Raw genomic sequence first — 16,368 nt, forward strand, 5'->3', positions numbered from 1 at the left:
GGCTGGAGTTTTAATTGGGAGAATGGGGATATTATTCAACACTGGGAAGAAATTCCGGAGAGGTGGGGGGAGTAACTTCGCAATTCCATAAGGGAATTCAATGGCAATTTCTAAACGAAATAAATACAAAATATAAAATAATTTCAAAATATTAAATAATTCACAATATTATCTATACCCTATATGTCCTTTTTTTGCACACACAAAACTCCAAACGTACACACTTGCCACACACACATTCTTTTACATTATTAACTTTGTTGCAAGAAGCAGGCAAACGAACGAACGAAGGAAAAAAACGACGACTTACAAAGTTGCAAGTTTCGTTTTGCATTTTGCTACATTGTAATTACTTTGTAGAGAATTGCAATTTACTTACATTCCAGCACAACACAAATTGTCCACAAACTTTAATTATTTATTTCTGATATATTTTTCACTTTGCAACATTCTTTTTTTGCTTATTTAATGGAGAAAACTTTTCTACATTGATTTTGATGATGTTGATGCTGCTGCTGATGTTAGCTGCCTGCTGCTTTGCTTCGCCTGCTTGTTCTTGTTCTCGTCGTTTTTGACGTTGTTTTTTGCCTGCCTGCCTGCCTGTTTTACTTCTTTACTTTTACTTTGTTACGTTTGTTGTTGTAACGCGCGTGTTTTTTCTCGTTTCTGCACAGAATAGGGGTTTCTAGATCGATTGTTGAACTAATCGATTAATCGACATTGTGAAATGAATGGTCGCAAATCAGCTGATGGGAAATGTATGGTAGTTATCAAGGGAATGATTTAAATGCGTATTATAAACAGAATTGTGGAGGATTTTCAATACGTAATATTACAAAAACGACAATACTAATACAGAAAATATACATATTAAATAATTGTAGATGAATATTATGATTTGCCCCTCAAATCTTACATATAAATATTTTTTTTTAAAGTAGCCTAACAAATTTGGATAAAATTTGAATAATAAATAACCTTAATGTCTATTCAGAATATATTTATGGAAAATATATATTAAATTACCGAAAATAAATATTATGATTAACCGCGTAATTTATATAAATCATTATTTGTATTTTTTAATTTAAAACTTTGTCCGGTTTTATACATGCAACTTTTGTAAGCAACTCTGCTGAGTTCTTAGAAATGAGGGGTATAAAAAGTGGCAAGGGGGAAGAAATTCAAAAGAGAATCGAAGAGAGCAGCAGCAGCTGCTTAAATAAATTGCATGTATAAACCCAGACTTAGTAAAATATTCAAAAATAATTATAGAAAAAAATTTGGTCTGTTCCCATACTGCAAGAATCTACTCGAATTTATTATTTTCTTCGATATCATAAAGGAAAATTCGTTATCGTAGTAAAAAGTAGTAGATTTAATAATTTGGAAGATATGTCTTAGTTTTTACTATTTCTTTCAATATCATGCGGTTATTGAAAAATTAGTAAGAACTAGTAGATTCTAGTAGATAATTTTATTAGATCCTGGTCCTGGAATTATTGGTATTTTGCCGTACACCAAGAATCTACTAGATTTTACAATTTGTTCGATATAATAAACCTGCATAAGTTATTGGGAAATATTTGAAACTAGTATTTTCAGGATCATACCATATTTTAAATAATTTTATTAGATCCTGTTTTTTATCAAAATATTATAATTACTGGGCTATTTATGCAGAGTACATTTTCACACGAAATTTTTCCATCGTACCTACTGTAGAATGCTGTTAGAACGGTAGGGATGCATAGATCGATTTTTGACTAATCGATTAATCGAGAAACAATTTACATTGAAAAGGAGTAAAAATAGATACAAATTCAAAAAAAAAATGTTGGAAAAAATTCTTTAAAAAAAATTCTTATTCTTTAACAAAACCCATGCTTAGGAGTGCTAGAAATGTCAGGAAATTATTCATTAAAATTTCAAGCTTATTGATATTATAAATTTTAGGAAAATAAATATTATGATTAACCGCGTAATTTATATAAATCATTATTTGTATTTTTTTAATTTAAAACTTTGTCTGGTTTTATACATGCAACTTTTGTAAGCAACTCTGCTGAGTTCTTAGAAATGAGGGGTATAAAAAGTGGCAAGGGGGAAGAAATTCAAAAGAGAATCGAAGAGAGCAGCAGCAGCTGCTTAAATAAATTGCATGTATAAACCCAGACTTAGTAAAATATTCAAAAATAATTATAGAAAAAAATTTGGTCTGTTCCCATACTGCAAGAATCTACTCGAATTTATTATTTTCTTCGATATCATAAAGGAAAATTCGTTATCGTAGTAAAAAGTAGTAGATTTAATAATTTGGAAGATATGTCTTAGTTTTTACTATTTCTTTCAATATCATGCGGTTATTGAAAAATTAGTAAGAACTAGTAGATTCTAGTAGATAATTTTATTAGATTCTGGTCCTGGAATTATTGGTATTTTGCCGTACACCAAGAATCTACTAGATTTTACAATTTGTTCGATATAATAAACCTGCATAAGTTATTGGGAAATATTTGAAACTAGTATTTTCAGGATCATACCATATTTTAAATAATTTTATTAGATCCTGTTTTTTATCAAAATATTATAATTACTGGGCTATTTATGCAGAGTACATTTTCACACGAAATTTTTCCATCGTACCTACTGTAGAATGCTGTTAGAACGGTAGGGATGCATAGATCGATTTTTGACTAATCGATTAATCGAGAAACAATTTACATTGAAAAGGAGTAAAAATAGATACAAATTCAAAAAAAAAATGTTGGAAAAAATTCTTTAAAAAAAATTCTTATTCTTTAACAAAACCCATGCTTAGGAGTGCTAGAAATGTCAGGAAATTATTCATTAAAATTTCAAGCTTATTGATATTATAAATTTTAGGAAAATATTCTTTAAAAACCCCACGCTTAGTCCCAATTTAGATTAGGCGAGTTTACTTGCGGCAAGTCTTTGTTTGTTGGAGAGAGGGGCAAGGGGAATAGAAATGGAAAATTTGCTCGTACCGACAATTTTCTGGCAATTCGTTTTGTGTATTTTGTTTGTAGTGTCATTTCAGAAAAAAAACAATTCAATTCAGAAATCAGGACTTATGGGTGCTAAAAATGTTGGGAAAAATATTCTTCAAAAATACATGATTAGGGGTGCTTTATATTTTGGGGAAAATATTCTTTAAAAATCCACGCTTATGGACGCTATAAATTTTGTGAAAAATATTCTTAAAAAAATTTGTAAAAAATATTCATTAAAAATCCACGCTTATGGACGCTATAAATTTTGTGAAAAATATTCTTAAAAAAAATTGTAAAAAATATTCATTAAAAAATCCACGCTTATGGGTTCTTTAAATTTTGCGAAAATGTTCATTAAAAAAAGTCACGCTTAGGGGCGCTATAAATTTTGGGAAAAATATTCTTTAAAAATTCACGCTTATAGTACGTTTACATTTAACCAGATTTCGTTAACCCAGTGGGCTTCAATTGTCATTTCCTTTGCATATATGTCAAATAAATCCTCATAAAGTAGGTTAACCCGGTAAAAAAGTTCTAATGTACAAGGAGTTTTACGGGCGCTATAAGTTTTGTGAAAAATATACTTTAACCAGTGAGCGGAGCAGTATAGTCGGACGTGGCCGAACATATGATACCCTACACAACTTCCACGAAAATCTAAATTTCTGTGGTTCTATATTCTGAGCATTGACAATATTTCGCGATATTTTCACCCTCTTGGCCGACTAGAGGTCAACAAATGTTACTAATATTCAGTACAGCCCTTCTAATTACTTGTCCAGATTACTTTCACCGTCGGTTGTGTTGTGATGTTCGCCGTTCAATTGTGGCCTATAGATCGACTTGAAAAAACACAAAAATTATGTTTTCGGACCAATTCATCCCAATATTTTCTATCTGATCACCACCGAAAATTATAGTCGTTGTCCTTGACCATACCTGTATCCACATGGAAAATTTAAAAGCGATCAGCGCTATATTTCCGTCCTCTAGTGTGGTAATGGGTTACTAAATAATATATGAATACGTAAGCACCTGCAGATATTTAAGTGTAACTCCCACATCCGAGTACATACGACAATATAATTGGTATCAACCACTCCTCTTGGATATACTGTCATCTTCTCAAGCCTACGTCCTTCAGGAGTAAATATATACGCCATAGAATACAAATTTTGTGATTTTTCACACAAAAGTCAGGGTCCATTTGATCCGCTAAATATTGACGGTTATTTATCAAAACATACATGTTTTTTCTTTACCCCGATCCCCTTCTCCATGTAAAAATTCGCTATGTTCGGGCCGTAATTGCGGTCATTGGAGCGACCAGAAAATCAGACAAAAATAAAGCTTTTGGTGCATTTCATCCCCTAAATATTAAGCGATCTTTACCAAAAACAAAAGGGGTCTTCATTGGCCAGAATCCATCCTACATGCAAGTTTTCGTGAAGTTTGTTCCATAACTGTGGGCTATATCGTGTTTACAAATTATGATGGACAGCCGGACGTACACACCTGCCTAGATCGACTCAACTAGTCGAGATATGACGATCGGTATACTTAAAGGTGGGTCTAGGACCAATATTTCGGCGTTACAAACAAATTTAAGCTTATTGATATTATAAATTTTAGGAAAATAAAAAATCCTCGCTAAAAATTAGTATATTTTTTTTTAAAAAATCGGCCTTTGAGGCTTCAAATTGCATTTTTGAAAGAAATAAATAAGTAAATAAAACATTCTTTAAAAATTTACCCTATAAATTTGTAAAAAAAAATCTTTAAAAATATACAATTTATCTTGATAGATTGATATCTGAAATTATCTCTATAAACAAAATATATAAAAGAACAACAATTTTTTTAAATTATTATTCTAAAAAAATTCAATAAATTTATTATAGAAACATCGAAAAATCATTAACTATATTTCATGTTTAGACTATAGAACCCTATGCCATTGCGTTGACGTTGGCAGCACGAAAATGAAGGAGAAAAAGAGAAAGCTGTGATATGGCACTCACTATGAATTGATAACACATGAAGTAATGGAATGGGTGGAATGGAACGGCATTGCCAGCTGTAATTATTGTCCTATACTTTCAAATCTATGACAGTTGATAATACAAATACACTTGTAGTGAATTATTTAAAGGAAAAATACAAAAATATAAAGTAAAATATATAAATTAAAGTTGAATATATTGTGTAGAATAATATGTTCGATATTAATTATAAGAATGCATATAACCTGTTGATTTTTGTTGTTGCTATGGTTCCTAATTTTTTGTTTGCAAGGATGTTCCAGTGACCCACATGTCAATTGGGTTGTCATAATAACAAACAAGAACAATATATAAAAAAAATAATACATTTAAATTGAAAAAAAAAATTTTACAGAAATATGGCAGCTAGTAAAAAGGATCCGGTATATAATTAATATATAATTATTAATTATGTATAATTTTACTAATTTTCTTTCAATTACAGAATAAACGTACCATTGCCTATGTGGAAGAGGTCTATCGCTTAATTCAAGAAAAACCCGATATTAAAGATATTATGATCCTAAATAGCAAAGGTAATCCCATAAAAACCACAATGGAAAAATCCGAAGCTATACAATTTGCCGGTCTCTATGAAAGTTTGAGAGATAAGGCAACTATGGGTTTGCAGAAAATCGATCCCGATGATGAAATTACCATGCTGAGAATACGTACAACTAAAAATGAATCTCTCATTGTGCCAGATGGTAAAATCACTGTGGTGGTTATACAAAATGCCAAAGATCAATATTACAAATAGACAATCTTATGTAGGAAATATATATTTTTTTATAAAAATATGGAAAAAAATTTAAAAAAAATAAAATTTTATTGTACCACCACAATGGTAAATTCTTCTTCGGGTGCTATCAAATATTCACATTTCTTTGTGGCCACTCGAAGGAATGTCAAATCATTGGTACAATCCAGATCACGAACCGCACTACGGGCCGTACTCACCAAAGTGCCGCACAGCAATTTGATTATGCCCATAGATATGGTATTATCATAGGTGGATACGGCTATTGTACCATGATTATTGTTGGAGACCACATAACCTTGGGTATTGCTGGTAATACGTTCAGTATTATCGGCATTTTCTTTTATAATGGCGTCCAAGTGGGGCTATAGGATGAAATTGAGGAATATCTGATGAATTAATTCAATTCGATTTCATTATAGAATTTACCATTTTTCAGAGGATATAATTGAAGCAGCTTTTTGGAAAACTTAAATATTTTGTGACAGAATTTTCAAGGTTTTGTTTCTGACAATTATTCGGAAATAAAAATTTCTGACGTATAGGAATGCTATAAATCTTGTAAAAATGTCCTTTAAAAAATCAACACATAAGGATGCTACAATTTTTATAAAATTGACATTTAAAAAATTCACGGCCATAATTGCTATAATTTTTGGGAAAAATATACTTTGAAAATCTAGGCTTAGGGTTACTTTAATTTTTAGGGAAACTATTTTTTACAAAATGCACACTTAGGGATGCTATAATTTTACTAAAAATGTAATTTAAAAAATTCACGGCTATAATTGCTATAAATTTTGGGGAATATATTCTTTAAAAAAATCGTCAACTAGGAATGCTATAATGTTTGGGAAAATATTCTTTAAAAATCTAAGCTTAGGGATACTATAATTTTTGGGGAAACTATTCTTTACAAAATGCACGCTTAGGGATGTTATAATTTTTGGAGGAAATATTCTTTAAAAAATCAACACTTAGGGATGCTATATTTTTTTTCAAAATATTCATTTAAAATCAACACTTAGGGATGCTATAATTTTTGTAAAAATATTTTTTAAAAAATTTACACTGAGGGATGCTATAATTTTTCTAAAAATTGCCTTTAAAAAAATCCACGGTTATAATTGCTATAAATTTTGGGGAAAATATTCTTTAAAAAATCCTCGACTAGGGATGCTATAATTTTTGGGAAAAATATTCTATAAAAATCTAAGTTTAGTGATACTATAATTTTTGGGGAAACTATTCTTTACAAAACTGATTTTGTAACGGAAAATATTGTTACAAAATCCACACTTAGAGATGCAGCAATTTTTCTAAATATAATCCCTAAAAATTCACTCTTAGGGATGCTATGATTTTTGGGGAAAATATTCTTTAAAAATTCTTCGGGTTTTATAGAATATTCCACGCAAATCAATAAAATGCATCCTTCATTTTCCCGCCTCAAAAACGTCCAGCCGCTAAACGCCGTTATTTAATTCATTTGCCTATGTGTCATTCTGCCATCAATCACAACTTGGCATCACTTTCTCTTGTTTATCAACGCTTTGCACTCTCCGTATACAACCCTGGCATCCTTCACAAAAAAGTCGATTACTCGTGTTAATCGATTAATCAATTAGTCGATTTACTATCCCTAATTTTGACATTTCTGTGAAAGTGCTGGGTTTGCGGCACCACAAAACTAACGCGAAACCACCGAGTAAAGAAAATTAAATAAACTAAAGTAAAAAATATAATATATTAAAGTAAAATTATTTAATATTTTCAGAATAGCCAAAGGAAACACCACAACAATGTCTACAGAAGATTTCTACTTACGTTATTATGTCGGTCACAAGGGTAAATTTGGCCACGAGTTTTTGGAATTTGAGTTTCGTCCCGATGGCAAGTTACGCTATGCCAACAATTCCAACTACAAAAACGACACCATGATCCGCAAGGAGGCATTTGTCCATCAGGCAGTTATGGAGGAGTTGAAGCGTATCATTTTAGATTCAGAGATTATGGCTGAGGATGATTCACCCTGGCCGCCACCAGATCGTGTGGGTCGTCAGGTATGTAGCGGCACACAATATAAACTATTGTAAATTATTTTTAATCGTTTTCATTTCTTTTTGAAGGAATTGGAAATTGTCATTGGCGATGAACACATCTCATTTACTACCTCCAAAACCGGTTCACTAGTCGATGTCAATCGTTCCAAAGATCCGGAAGGTTTAAGATGTTTCTACTATTTGGTACAGGATCTTAAATGTTTAGTTTTTTCACTCATCGGTTTACACTTTAAGATTAAGCCAATATAAAAACCCCAACAACAATGGACGAAAATAGCATTAGTGGCCGTGCGGATGATGGCGATGGCGTTGAAGGAAGCAGTAGCATTAGTTGTCCTCGTCCTGCTAATGTTGCTCTGCATTTTCTTTTCTTAGTTTAATAATAATAATAAAATTCATTTGATTTCTTTTCTACAGTCTATTTACACTGACAATTCTCATGGTATTGTGTATTTTTATTTCTGATAATTTTTTTTCATGGCTTTGAAATAAATCTGTGAATTTTGTAAAGCTTGAATGATGTTGTGATTTTGATGTTTTTCTGTTGTGGGTGTTTTTGTGGGCTGTGGTGGGGATGGTATGTAAATAAACTTCAAATGGCTTTGTTTATGCCAGAGGATGTGTCAAAAAGGATAAGGATGGCATAGTTGTATTTGTAAGGAGTAAATGTTTAGTGCTGCCCATTTTGAGGGCTGTTAAATTTTAAATGGGAATTGAAGTTCGGAAATTTTTTCTCATCAAAATTTAACTCGATTTTTTTTAATGCAGGCCAATTTTTTTGGTTCATAAAAATCTTAAAGCCTTTCTGTTGGCCCTTGCTCAAAAATTTCAGTACTAAATGACTCTGAAACATGGCCGATCAAGAACAGGATACGTCGTTCTGGCCACAATTTAATACACTCTGCTAAATCTCGTGTAAATCGAACAAACATAGGCTCTTTGGTGTAACATTTACTCCAAATCGGTCGAACTTCTATATGGGAGCAGTATCTAAATTTGAATCGATTTCAACAAAACTTAACACACATTCTAGACTTGATTCAACACACTCTACCAAATTTCGTGTAAATTGAACAATCGTTTGCCTTTTTTTTGGTATTAAAAATTTCCATCGATTCTGTTAGGAACCAAAAAAAAAAAATGGTTGCAGAAGAAAACCAGTGAGCGGAGCAGTATAGTCGGACATGGCCGACCATACGATACCCTACACAACTACCACGGAACTCTAACTTTCTGCGGATGTTTATTCCGACCCTGGGCAATAGTTCGTGATATTTGCTCCCTCTAGCCCGATTAGAGGTAAATAAGACCTCATCCTTACACTGATATATTTTCCGAATATTGTTATATTGCTATAATTGTCCAGATTCCCTTCACCGTGGGTTGTGTTGTGATGTTCGGCCTATTATTGGCATCGACTCGAAAAAAACACAAAGAAATTAAGTATTCGGACCACTTCATCCCAAAATTATTAACTAATAATCACCGAAAATTATAGGCGTTGTCCTTGACCATACCTGAATCCTCATGGACAATTTCAAAGCGATCAGCACTTTACTTCCGCCATCCAGTGTGGTAATGGTTTGCTAAATAATATCTGAATACGCAAGCACCTGTAAATATTTATGTGTAACTCCCACATCCGAGAACATACGACAATATAATTGATATTAATTTGAAGGCCAACCACTCCTCTTGGATATACTATCAACTTCTCCGGTCTATGTGCTTCAGGAATAAATATATATGTACGCCATAGTATACAAATTTTGTCATTTTTCACACAAAAGTCAGGGTTCATTTGACCCCCTAAATATTCACCGATCTTTATCAAAACAGGCATGCTTATTCTTTGTCCCGATCTTTTTCTCCATGTAAAAATTCGCGATGTTTAAACCTCTGGAGCGACCAGAAAACCCGAAAAAATAAAGTTTTTGGTCCATTTCATCCCGTAAATATTAACCGATCTTTACCAAAAACAATAGGAGTCTTCATTGTCCAGAACCCATCCTACATGCAAAATTTCGTGAAGATTGGTCCATAACTGTGTCCTGTATTGTGTTTACAAATTATAATGGACAGACGGACACACATGTCTAAATCGACTCAGCTGGTCGAGATATAACATGGTCATAATGGGTCGAACATTTGAACAAATTTAGAAGGAATCTGCCAAAGTGGGTCTGGCAGTAAACGGCGAGAAGACCAAGCTGATGGTATAAACGCGCAAGACATCCAGTAGACTCGGACCAACTGTGGAACTTGAGAACTGCAGCTTCGAGGTAGTCAAAGATTTTATATACCTTGGTACCGCCATAAATAAAACGAATGGCATCTGTTTTGAAATTCGAAATTGAACAATCGTTTGCCTTTTTTTTGGTATTAAAAATTTCCATCGATTCTGTTAGGAACCAAAAAAAAAAAAATGGTTGCAGAAGAAAACCAGTGAGCGGAGCAGTATAGTCGGACATGGCCGACCATACGATACCCTACACAACTACCACGGAACTCTAACTTTCTGCGGATGTTTATTCCGACCCTGGGCAATAGTTCGTGATATTTGCTCCCTCTAGCCCGATTAGAGGTAAATAAGACCTCATCCTTACACTGATATATTTTCCGAATATTGTTATATTGCTATAATTGTCCAGATTCCCTTCACCGTGGGTTGTGTTGTGATGTTCGGCCTATTATTGGCATCGACTCGAAAAAAACACAAAGAAATTAAGTATTCGGACCACTTCATCCCAAAATTATTAACTAATAATCACCGAAAATTATAGGCGTTGTCCTTGACCATACCTGAATCCTCATGGACAATTTCAAAGCGATCAGCACTTTACTTCCGCCATCCAGTGTGGTAATGGTTTGCTAAATAATATCTGAATACGCAAGCACCTGTAAATATTTATGTGTAACTCCCACATCCGAGAACATACGACAATATAATTGATATTAATTTGAAGGCCAACCACTCCTCTTGGATATACTATCAACTTCTCCGGTCTATGTGCTTCAGGAATAAATATATATGTACGCCATAGTATACAAATTTTGTCATTTTTCACACAAAAGTCAGGGTTCATTTGACCCCCTAAATATTCACCGATCTTTATCAAAACAGGCATGCTTATTCTTTGTCCCGATCTTTTTCTCCATGTAAAAATTCGCGATGTTTAAACCTCTGGAGCGACCAGAAAACCCGAAAAAATAAAGTTTTTGGTCCATTTCATCCCGTAAATATTAACCGATCTTTACCAAAAACAATAGGAGTCTTCATTGTCCAGAACCCATCCTACATGCAAAATTTCGTGAAGATTGGTCCATAACTGTGTCCTGTATTGTGTTTACAAATTATAATGGACAGACGGACACACATGTCTAAATCGACTCAGCTGGTCGAGATATAACATGGTCATAATGGGTCGAACATTTGAACAAATTTAGAAGGAATCTGCCAAAGTGGGTCTGGCAGTAAACGGCGAGAAGACCAAGCTGATGGTATAAACGCGCAAGACATCCAGTAGACTCGGACCAACTGTGGAACTTGAGAACTGCAGCTTCGAGGTAGTCAAAGATTTTATATACCTTGGTACCGCCATAAATAAAACGAATGGCATCTGTTTTGAAATTCGAAGAAGATGGCCAACCGATGCTATGTTCTGAGCAAACAACTCAAAAGCAAGGCCACCTCCCGCCAGACCAAACACACACTCTACAAGACGCTTATACTACTCGTGCTGTTATACGGATCTGATGCATGGGTACTTACGCAACCAGATGAGGCAGCTCTTGGAGTGTTTGAGAGAAAAACTCTCCAAAAGATCTATGGGCCGATCTGCGTTGACGGTGAATATCGCCGTCGAATGAACCATGAGTTGCACCAGCTATTCTCGGACATCGACATTGTTAGACGTATTGAGCTGCAGCGACTACGTTGGCTAGGTCATGTTGTGAGAATGGATGAAGATGCCCCAGCCCAGAAGGCATATATAAACGAACCAGCTGATGGTTCACGCAGAAGGGGAAGGCCACGAATACGATGGAAAGATCAAGTCGAAGACAACATTGCCGAAAATGGTCTTCAAAATTGGAAAAACTGCGCAAAAGACCGACGCGTCTGGAAATCTTTTCTAAGCTCGGCTTATGGAACGAAAATTCTGTCACAAGTAAGGAACTCGAGATATGACGTTCGGTATACCAAAAGTTTGGTCTAGGACCAATATTTCACGGCGTTACAAACTTATGGGGCTGCACAAAGCTATAACACCCCGGACAACATAGGTGTGTAGGCTATAAAATAGTGAAATTTTTTCCCTTTGGTCTGAAATTTAAATTCCGTCCCCTTTAAGTTTAAATTCCCTCGATTCTGTTAGGGAAAATTCATTTGTGTTTTCAGGTGAGAAAGTGAGGTTAGATTGAATATGAATGTTGGTTTTTTTCAGGTGAAAAAGTGAGGTTAGATTGAATATGAATGAATATATTAAAAAAAATAGTCCATTTGGGATTAAATTTGGGATTAGTTTTAATTTAAATAAAATGTGAAATTTTTTTCCTCCTTTATCTGAAAATTTAAATTCCATTTGCTTCTGTTAGGCATTAATTTGTGGATTCAGTTGAAAAAGTGAGGTTAGATTGAATTATAAAATGTAATATGTTTCGTTCTTGGGCCAAATAAGTAGGTTGTGCCAAAATTCATCCAATTCGGACCATAATTGCGACCTGTACTTTGTTCACAACCATACAAGGATGGACGAAAGGCCGGATGGACATTCATAAATCGACTCAGATAGTGTTTCTATGCACATTCTCAAATGTAACCATGGGTCTATCTCCTTTTCCTTTTGCTTGTTACATACAAACATGCTTAAAGACACAATACCCACCCTTTACCAAAGTGAAGGTTATAAAAAACACCACTCAAAATGAATATATACATTTTTTTAAATATTGTATATAATTTATTTTGCGTAAATATATATAGATTTGTGTGTGTATACTACATCATATGTGTATGTATATATAAGTAAAATTTTAATAATATAATAATTAATATTAATTAAAACTAATCAATATATTTATAGATTTAAAAATTGGTTTGTAATAACATTTTTTCATTCGTTCGTTATAGTTTTCAATACAATATACAAGGCAATTTGAGAGAGAGAGAGTGTGTGTTAAAGAGAGATAGTGTGTATGTAAGATAATTATTAAATATAACACTTATAAGATAATATGAATAATTTCTTATTTTATATATAATAATAAACTATTAAATAACTAACAAGATATACATATAAAATATATAAGCAAATTTGTTTTTATTTTCTTATTATTTATTGGTTTTTATTTTTTATTTATTTTCAATTATAATTAATAATTAATAATAAAATGTCTATAAGCAAGATTTGTAATTGTTTTTATTTATTTTTAATTATAATTATAGGTTAACTTTAAAGCTAACCTAGTTATAATGAATGATATGCTGTAAAAAAGTTCGTGTGATATTTGCTTTTTTAAAATTTAAAGAAATTAGAGAGAGTTACTATCTCAAGCCGCAATTAAAAGCAAAAGCAGCTACGGCTTGTACCACTATTTTGTAACTCTTTTTATTTTTCGCCACAATATTGTAGAGGTACATAATAGGCATCGTTGTAGTAACTCCCCCGAATTTTTATTGGGGTTTTCAATTTTACAGTAACAAATATTTTTTTAAATTTAATTTGATTTTTTTAATTTATTTATTATTCTTTTTATTTTTATATTGAATATTAATATTTTGTAATTTATTATTTTCAATTTAATTTTTACATTTTTATATTTTTTAATATTATTCTTTTAATATTTTTAATGTTGTTATTGTAATTTAATTTACTTTCTTTCTTAATTTTAATTTAAATTTATTTATATTTTTATATCTAAAAGTAGATATGTATATTTTTTGTGTATATATAAATATATATGTGTACAGTGTATATATATAATATGGTATAGGCTTTTTCTGAAGGTCAATAATATTCGTGTCAAAATAAACAAAAAAAAAAAATACATTTAAAAATAATTATAAGAGTCATCAGTCTTTGGATAAGGGAAATAAAGGTCTATCTATGTATATATGTAAGTTACGAGGGCAGTTCGGAAAGTTCTTGGCCTAGCACACAAAAAGTGCAGTATAAACAGAAAAAAGTTAAGTGTTTTGATCCCTTTAGAACTGAAGTCAAATGTTGCCAGAAAAAAATGGTTCCACAAATTTAAATTCTTAAGAAAAAAGTTGGGTTATGTTGGTTTTAAATTTTAAGAATTTATGAAAAAAAATATCTACTTTTGAGACTGGATTAAAAAAATTAACGTCATTCAAGACTCAATACAGTACACTATGCAAAATTTCGTTCAATTCGAAAGTTATATAGGTCATAATTATATACGGGAGCTATATCTAAAACTGAACCGATTTTTACGAAACTTAGCACACACCAATTCAGTACCCTATGCCAAATTTCGTGTAAATCGAAAGATATATAGGGACTTTGGTGCACCATTGACATAAAATCGGACGAAACTATATATGGCAGTTATATCTAAATCGATTTTCACGAAACTTAGCACATATCCTTCTCGATCTAATTCAGTACCCTATGTCAAATTTCGTGTAAATCGAATGTTATATAGCGACATTGCTGCTCCATTTACCTTAAATCGGACGAAAATATATATGGGAGCTATATCATAATCTGACCTGTTTTTCTTCAATTTCAATAAGGTTCGTCATTGGGCCAAATAAGTGACCTGTGCCAAATTTCATCCAAATCGGATCATAAATGCGACCTGTACTTTGTTTAAATTTAACATCTACAGATGGACAGACGGATGCACATGCATAAATCGACTCAGAAGGTGATTCCATGCATATTCTCAAAACGAACCATGGGTCTATCTCAATTCCTTTTGCCTGTTACAAACATATGCACAAAGACATTATCCCTGTGAAGGGTATAAAAATAGGGAAATAGACGGATGCGTTTCTTTTTTTTTTCAATTAACTCCTCTCCTCTTGGCTCACGTCCTATTTGATGTTAGAATGTTCAGAGCCATGTCTCCATGTGTAGCTTAAGCTACGAATTTGACTTTATCCATAGATGGTGGTTTGTGTTTTACAGGTTGACTTCGATCTTCTTTAAGAATTTGACCACAATGTTCAGACTTTCTAAGCCTTGTGTATCAGTGAACTCTTCTACTGTGAAGGAGTCACATAGTTGCGGGAAGCATCTTCTTGTTTACGAAATCTAAAAATTACATGCGCAGCTGTTTGGATTCTGTTGAACGACTCGGACTTTATAGGTTATCCGTATTTGAAAACACACGTGTTAGTTAAGCGAACGCTTAACAACCGCCATTTTGTAAAAATCTATTTTTAAGCCCGTGGGCGTATAATACTCATTTAAACTTTTTTAGGCCACGTCTTTCTTGTGAGCCGTCCGAGGACGAACTGGCGTTTCTTTTTTGAATACCTGTTTCTATATAGGAAGGAGTTGCCAGATCGAAACAACATTTAACATGTGTTCATAACCAGAGATGGAAGTTTCTGAAACACTTCAATTTTTTCTGTTTATACCCCGCTTTTTGTGCTAGGCTAAGAACTTTCCGAACAGCCCTCGTAGGTGTGGCAAATATTTTGTTGTTGTATTTTTAAATCCTTAATAATATTTTATAACAGTTTTTATAACAATTCTTATAGTCTATATACAAAAATTTGAAACATTGTGCATTACAAAAAAAAATTAAAACAAATATTGGAATAATTTTTAGGGGTGGGGCCGATGACGAGGCTTGTTGGACCGACATTTAGACATTGGTCGAGTAAGACTCGTTTCGAATCATAGACCCCCCTATCTACCCCTCTGCTTTCAAACATCAAATGCTAAGTAAGGGTCTCGAGGGCGGATTTGGTGGGTTTTATTTTTTTGGGGAAGGGATTGATTTCCATGGACCTATTACTAGAGAAAACTCTTTAAGAGTTTTATTCGTAATTCTCAGAGTCATAATTGTGGTGGCAGGGTGGTAATTGGTGACTGTTGAGCTGCTGCTGCTGATGACATATGGGTCGTTGAAGAGGCCGTTGAGCCATTATTGGATCCAGCACTTAGTAACGGTCTTTCAAAGTAGGGTGTAATATTGTTGTCATTATTGGCGGCGGACAATTGTAATGTATGACCTCCGCCACCACCACCTGGTGGTGTTTGTGACACCTGACCCGGTGAGGCTTGGGCGGAATTTATCAGCAAACCACCAGGCATGCTGGTCGCATTACTTCCAGCTGGCATTGTGGGTGCGGCATTTATGATTGCCCCCTCCTTGGGGCAACCAATTGTCAGGCGTACATGTAGACCAGATTCTTTGATTAGATTTACCACATCGCCATGAGACATGCCGGCAATGTCAATGCGATTAACGGCTATTATGCGATCGCCAACCTTTAGCTCACCCACAAC

The 16,368-nt window shown here is 33.2% G+C and overlaps 2 protein-coding genes and 1 pseudogene across 2 annotated transcripts; 2 read left to right on the forward strand and 1 right to left on the reverse strand.

Moving 5' to 3' along the window:
* The first annotated feature begins 5,415 nt into the window (after positions 1 to 5,415).
* On the forward strand, positions 5,416 to 5,816 carry LOC133337911 (dynein light chain roadblock-type 2-like). Its single transcript, XM_061546115.1, has 2 exons — positions 5,416 to 5,439; positions 5,502 to 5,816. The coding sequence occupies exons 1-2, from the start codon at positions 5,416 to 5,418 to the stop codon at positions 5,814 to 5,816; spliced, it is 339 nt and encodes a 112-aa protein (XP_061402099.1).
* Positions 5,817 to 5,884: 68 nt separating this feature from the next.
* On the reverse strand, positions 5,885 to 7,471 carry LOC133337912 (dynein light chain roadblock-type 1-like; annotated as a pseudogene).
* Positions 7,472 to 7,618: 147 nt separating this feature from the next.
* On the forward strand, positions 7,619 to 8,128 carry LOC133337910 (protein mago nashi). Its single transcript, XM_061546114.1, has 2 exons — positions 7,619 to 7,879; positions 7,946 to 8,128. The coding sequence occupies exons 1-2, from the start codon at positions 7,619 to 7,621 to the stop codon at positions 8,126 to 8,128; spliced, it is 444 nt and encodes a 147-aa protein (XP_061402098.1).
* Positions 8,129 to 16,368: the final 8,240 nt, after the last annotated feature.

The sequence above is a fragment of the Musca vetustissima genome, unplaced genomic scaffold (genome assembly GCF_032173495.1).
Source record: "Musca vetustissima isolate MV318-11 ecotype Yass unplaced genomic scaffold, APGP_CSIRO_Mvet_v1 utg784249, whole genome shotgun sequence".
Classification (NCBI taxonomy): domain Eukaryota; kingdom Metazoa; phylum Arthropoda; class Insecta; order Diptera; family Muscidae; genus Musca; species Musca vetustissima.

Bases quoted from the DNA above. Each gene is read 5' to 3' on its own strand.
- LOC133337911 (XM_061546115.1), top strand. From the start codon at position 5,416: ATGGCAGCTAGTAAAAAGGATCCG. The intron at 5,440-5,501 runs GTATATAATTAA...TTTCAATTACAG, and splicing joins CAGCTAGTAAAAAGGATCCG to AATAAACGTACCATTGCCTA.
- LOC133337910 (XM_061546114.1), top strand. From the start codon at position 7,619: ATGTCTACAGAAGATTTCTACTTACGTTATTATGTCGGTCACAAGGGT. The intron at 7,880-7,945 runs GTATGTAGCGGC...TTCTTTTTGAAG, and splicing joins CAGATCGTGTGGGTCGTCAG to GAATTGGAAATTGTCATTGG.